The sequence below is a fragment of the Engraulis encrasicolus genome, chromosome 21 (genome assembly GCF_034702125.1).
Source record: "Engraulis encrasicolus isolate BLACKSEA-1 chromosome 21, IST_EnEncr_1.0, whole genome shotgun sequence".
In the NCBI taxonomy this organism is placed as follows: domain Eukaryota; kingdom Metazoa; phylum Chordata; class Actinopteri; order Clupeiformes; family Engraulidae; genus Engraulis; species Engraulis encrasicolus.
In genome coordinates, this window is record NC_085877.1 from 39099651 (window position 1) to 39105650 (window position 6000).

Below are 6000 nucleotides of genomic sequence, written 5' to 3' on the forward strand. Positions count from 1 at the left end.
TGGCATGAATAAGTCATAGATAAAGATGAGTTTCAGCCATTTCAGTGCTTTTAAGTGTGCGATAAAAGCAGCCTGTGTGCCCGTTTGAATTAATAATCGTGGCATAAAGCTCCTTTGATGTGCTGCACCGTGAGTGTGATGTGACAGTTAGAATAACAGATGTGGCACCTTAAGGTTAATAATACATCTGAACCATCTGCCATGGAAAAGCATTTTCTTTAGAGGTGGACTAATATACTGTACGTATGTAAAGGGTGGAATAGACAGAGACGTGAATGCAGGAGCTGAATGAAAATCTTTGGCAAAATAACGAAGGCGAGTGGATATATTTTATATACAGAATTATACGTACATGGTTATATACAGTACAGGGCTGATTCTTATAATATAAGGGGTATTAGGAAGAAAAAATGAAATGTTATGGCATCTCACCTTGTTATGTTTTTGTTATGTTTTTGATTTTATGCCATATTATATATTATTTCATATTATGTTATATAATACTTCATATTATATTATATTATATTATATTATATTATATTATATTATATTATATTATATTATATTATATTATATTATATTATATTATATTATATTATATTATATTATATTATATTATATTATATTATATTATATTATACTATATTATATCACATTGTATTGTATTGTATTATATTATATTATATACCTATTAGTTAGTATATGTATTGATAGAGTATATGTATAGTAGTATATGACAGAGTCTCTTACATCGTCCCAGGGCAGTTTCTCGTCGTCCAGTAGGATCCTCATCAGTTCAGGGATGGCCATGGCAGGGTGGGTGTCATTCAGCTGGATGGCCACCTGGGGGCGCACAAAGGGTTCACAGTAGAGCGTGGCTCGGGCCGTTTTTTTTTGTCCGAGCCCGGCCCTCAGCCGACAGAAAAGTGATCAACCCCGACCCGAGCCCGAGACTAATTAAAATGTTTGTGTCCGAACCCGTCCGAAGCCCGAGACCACTGTAATAACAACAGAACCTGTGCGCAAGCAATATTTTCTATGTGGCCTCCTTCATACTCAAAATAGCACGTGATAAATAGCCAGGATAGGCAACTAGGATGAGGCAATTTGCTGTAGCCTATTTAGTTACGCACGCATAGTAAGTATAAACACACGCATGCATGTGACAGCGCACCTTATGTTTCTTTCGGTTAGACCAGAGATGTTGGGTGCTGTGATCAAATGCATGGGAGGGGCGTGAGAGGATAAGAAAGGCGAAAACTAACGAATACGGTTTGGATGCAGTCAGCGCGGCACGTTACTGTTAGTGCAAATAAATCCCCGCGAGCCGGTGAAGATGCCACTCCTTGTCGTTAAGAAGGATGGGCTATAAGTTCACCCCGAAGAACAGTAGCCTGTTCGGCCCTCCAAGAGAATGTCATTTCCCCTGATGTCCATGCGGTCAATATAAAATCAGGAAAGGTTGCACGCGCTAGTTACAACTGTAGGCTACAGTAAAAGTGACAAGAATTAAGAACCTACGTGAAGGACATGAAATGTCACAGCGGACAAAGTAGTAACAGGAAACCTCTTCGCCCCTACCTTAGGCAACTCCACGTAGCGTGTGCGTCTTCTTTAATCCATATTATGCTCCTTGCTACCCCTTGCTGGAAATGTAATCCTTGGCGAGCAATGCAGTGACAAACTTCGTCATTTTATGTTCAACATTTAAGACAGCACCGAAGGCATGCTAAAACATGGCCTACACTAGGCCTACAACAAAAGACCACGCGTTCACTGACAACTGTATTTGGCGCTTATTAAGAAAGCAAGTTGACTCGGCATTCCTGCTCGGCTGACTGGGAGTGAGCGTCCATGTTGCCACTGGTAACTGGCGCGTGCATACAGCCAATAATAATCACTCGCACGAGTAGCCTACCAACATTTTCATTTATGCATATTCAATTACTTATTTTTTAATCACAAAACTGCCGTTTGCATGAACTGAAACGTTTCCTCTGATTGCTTACAATTTTCACAATGTCTGTTTGGTTCAAGCCCGAGCCCGACCCGAGTCCAACAGATATTCTATTTTTTTTGTCCGAGTCCGGCCCGGCCCGTCGGGTTCCGACCCGGCCCGTCGGGCTTCGGTCGGGTTGCCATGCTCTGGTTCACAGGTTAGTCAGTTCAGTGGATCTCAACCTTTCTTGAATAAACGCCCCCTGGAAAAGCTAATTCACTTTCACAGTCCCAGTAATGAAAGGAAGATTAGTTCAGAGTCACGTTGCCTAGTAGTCATTGTCACAGAAAATTAAATTACCAAGGCATGCCTTGTCGATTGGCTATCATACAGACAGACAGGAATACGAACAGAAAGACGGGAAACCCCTCTCCTGTAGCTCCATCTGCTGTGCCACAGGGGTACTGCAGCAGGAGGGCTACTGCAGCATCTTATCTCATCTGACGGCTAATTCACTTTCACTGTCTCAGTAATGAAATGGAGATTACTATTAGGATCACACTACCCATATCCATTATCACAGAAAATTACATCAAATCAGGCCTGCCTGCACTTTAAGCTTTCATGCTGACAAGCTCACAGAGTATTGTCACTATACACGGTGTGGTCAATAAAATTATACACTAGTCAACACTGAACAAAGGGCTGGTTCGATACCAACTTGACAAAAGTGAAGTCAAAGACAATGTTTGTAGATGATCTGAGGGTAGAATCCATACTAATACGGGCTGCAGCATCTCATTAAGCTAGCCATGCTAAGCCCACATCGAATCAAGATGAAGGACAACATTTGGACAACAATTAGTTTGCTGACAACGGGGGTCTAGTGCAGTTAGGATAGCATCTCATCTCATTTAAAGGCCCAGGGCCGCTGACAGCTTTGGCCGGGCCCAGAACAAAGTCATCTTAAAGGGCCCCCCTCCCAATACATACAATTTAATGAAGAACCAATTATGGGCCCCCTTTTCTCCCTGGGCCCGTAACAACTGACCCCTTTGTCCCTCATAGTCGTCTTCCCTGGAAAAGCTAATTCACTTTTACAGTCCCAGTAATGAAATGAAGATTAGCTCAGTCACGTTGCCTGTAGTCATTGTCACAGAAAATGAAATAACCAAGGCATGCCTCGTCGATAGGCTATCATACTAACTGGCATTAGGGCTTGTGCTCTTATCACTGAATTGTGTACGATATGTAAAATCAAATTGCTATTACAAAGGCACACTGCACAAAGGTCTGCTTAGATACAGGCTTGAAGAAAGATAAGCCAAGGCACTACACAGACCTCTTTTTATGTTGGCTTAACTTTATAATCCAGTAAGTTCCTTTTGCACATGAAAAAAGAAGAATATTTGTTTAGAAAAATGGATGAAAACGCTGTTCTGGTGGGGCCTTCTACATGGTTAAGGTTTGATTTAAGGTCAATATTGCCCAAAGTTTACAAAAAACTTACAAAAAATGTCCATGCCCTGAAAAAGTCAAAATTGCTGCTACGTGTGGGCAATTTCAAAGGTGTTCAGTGGACATATCTTGGAGCGTCTTGGTGAAGATTATTTTTTTCTTTTAAACTTTGGGAGAAAAAAGGAATATTAACTGTGATGGCACTCTTAAACAGCTCCATTGGAAGGTTGTGCAGACAGAACCAGTAGGGTTTGTTGTTTACTTTGGTTGTTTACTTCGTTTGTTGTTTACTTCAGAATAGAAAATTAGTTACAAAATAGAAATGTGTGTAGGTGAAATGTGTGTACTGTAGGTCAGTGGTTCCCAACCTATGGGTCGGGACCCCCCTTATGGGTCGCCAAAGATCCACAGGGGGTCGCGGAGCCCTCTTGATTTTAAGGGGTTTCGTTTTAAATATATATAGCCCATGTTGAATAAAAGACAAAGCATTTAACTAATAAATGCATAGACACAACAAATTGTAAGTGCTACATTAAACATTTATTCTATATTTGACCAAAGACGAATTGAGGAATAAAATAACTAAAATAAGTTTTCGCAGGAAACGAAGGGCATCTTGTGACTCCCTCTCGTGCGGGGGCTCGCGTGGTTGGGTCACCAAAGCTTACAATAGTAAAAACATGGGTCCCTTAAGAAAAAGGTTGGGAACCACTGCTGTAGGTGATGTGGGAGTAGAGACAATATGTTATGACACTGTAGTTGGCAGTGAGATCTACCTTGTCGGGCAGCAACATGTTATGACACTGTAGTTGGCAGTGATATCTACCTTGTCGGGCAGCAATATGTTATGACACTGTTAAGTTGGCAGTAAGATCTACCTTGTCGGGCAGCAACATGTTATGACACTGTGTACTTGGCAGTAAGATCTACCTTGTCGGGCAGCAACATGTTATGACACTGTTTAGTTGGCAGTAAGATCTACCTTGTCGGGCAGGCCGGTCAGGTCCACGCGCACCACCTCTGTGGAGCCGAACTTGGAGGCCTTGTAGCGGCGAATGATATCCTGTAGCGTAGCGGCCACCACGAAATACTCCTGCTTCAGACGCAGCTCCTTACCCTCGAAGAACTGGAACACACAATAGAACAGAAAAGAACAGAACAGAATAGAATAGAATAAAATAGAATAGAACAGAAAAGAAAAGAAAAGAAAAGAAAAGAAAAGAATATCATTATTACCAGTATCAGGGCTTGACACTGGCACCTGCCAACCGGCCAAATGCTGGTAAAACTTGGCTGTGGCTGGTTATAATTTTAGTGTCACTAGCCAATTTGGCAGGTAACCTATTCTATGGTATGGCATATCAGAATAGCCTATATTCTACACTTTGTCCCTTGTGTAGGCTATCAATTGTATTTCAGTTCAAGAAAAAGCTCAGTTACTCAGTTAGTTTGATTCATTTCCATGTAGCAAGCTGAGAACCCATCTTCTTGCTTTAGCACTTCATCTTCTGAGGTTAGAGGTACGGTGTCTTCATAAACAAACAAAAAAACAGTATCAAATTTGTGGCTAGTGCAATAGTTGAATGGCTAGTGACTTGGGAAAACCACTAGCCACAAGGGCCAGCAAGCGAAAAAGTCTAAGGTTAGCTGGAGAGACAGACGTTTCGGAGCTAGTCCATTCTCAATGTCTCCAATAGGACAGTTGAGAATGGACTAGCTCCGAAACGTCTGTCTCTCCAGCTAACCTTAGACTTCTGTTGTATATTTTCGGCTTCAATACACTTTTTCACACAAGTCTTGTGTGCGCCTCCTTTTTTCCATTATTTTGAGTGAAGCCCTGAGGTCCAGTACAAATGAAATACTCCATACATTGTCTTCTTCAGATCCTCTGTGTCTGACAATGGTCGAAACTTAATCCTGCCATGGAATAAAACATTTATTTTGAAATGCTTTCAAGTGTGTGGACTCCAACGCATTTCCTTTTGCCACTCACGTTGTCGTTGGGGTAGAGGACTCGGGAGATGTTCTCTGCCAGGTTCTTGTCCAGGACGGCCTGGATGTAGCCTCCAACATTAACTATATGAAGACAAACACAAACACAAACACAAACACAAACATCAGCCATGATCACAAACGGCAAGTCATCAAGTCTGCTCAATGTGTAATAAAAACTGAACTATCCAACAACATCCATAGTCTTTATAACAAACAATGTTTAAGGAATGCCAAACACATAATGTCTGACAGACATTTCGGCTATAAGAGCCTTACACTGATGAAGGCTCTTGTAGCCGACAGTCTGTCTGACCCTGACAAGAAAATAAAGGTCCGCAACACTGTTAAATGCTCCCAAAGATTTAATGGCACGACGTTTCGAACTGACCGTCCTTCATCAAAGTGCAACCTATCTGTCTGACCCTGTAATGAATGGAATCGGATAAAAAGAAAAAAAAGAAAAAACTGTGTGCAATCTATTCCCTATATTGTCCAGTTTCAATGCCAGGCAGACTTACAGTCCTTGAGGTGGAACTCGCAGGGGGCTTTGGCCGACCACAGTCTCATGGTGTTGACAATGTTGTTCCTGTAGCCAGGCACCGGGGTGT

General features: G+C 41.8%; 1 protein-coding gene across 4 annotated transcripts in view; it reads right to left on the reverse strand.

Annotated features, from left to right (window-relative positions):
• Nucleotides 1-6000, reverse strand: part of pygmb (phosphorylase, glycogen, muscle b) — a 36868-nt gene that overhangs the window by 15532 nt on the left and 15336 nt on the right. For all 4 annotated transcript variants that reach the window (XM_063186674.1, XM_063186675.1, XM_063186676.1 and 1 more), the window contains 4 exons: nucleotides 5911-6000; nucleotides 5391-5473; nucleotides 4380-4523; nucleotides 751-843 (listed from right to left, as the gene is read on the reverse strand). The exon at nucleotides 5911-6000 is cut by the window's right edge and continues 22 nt beyond it. In XM_063186674.1, the coding sequence (XP_063042744.1) occupies nucleotides 751-843; nucleotides 4380-4523; nucleotides 5391-5473; nucleotides 5911-6000 (410 nt within the window). The remainder of the gene's footprint in view (nucleotides 1-750; nucleotides 844-4379; nucleotides 4524-5390; nucleotides 5474-5910) is intronic.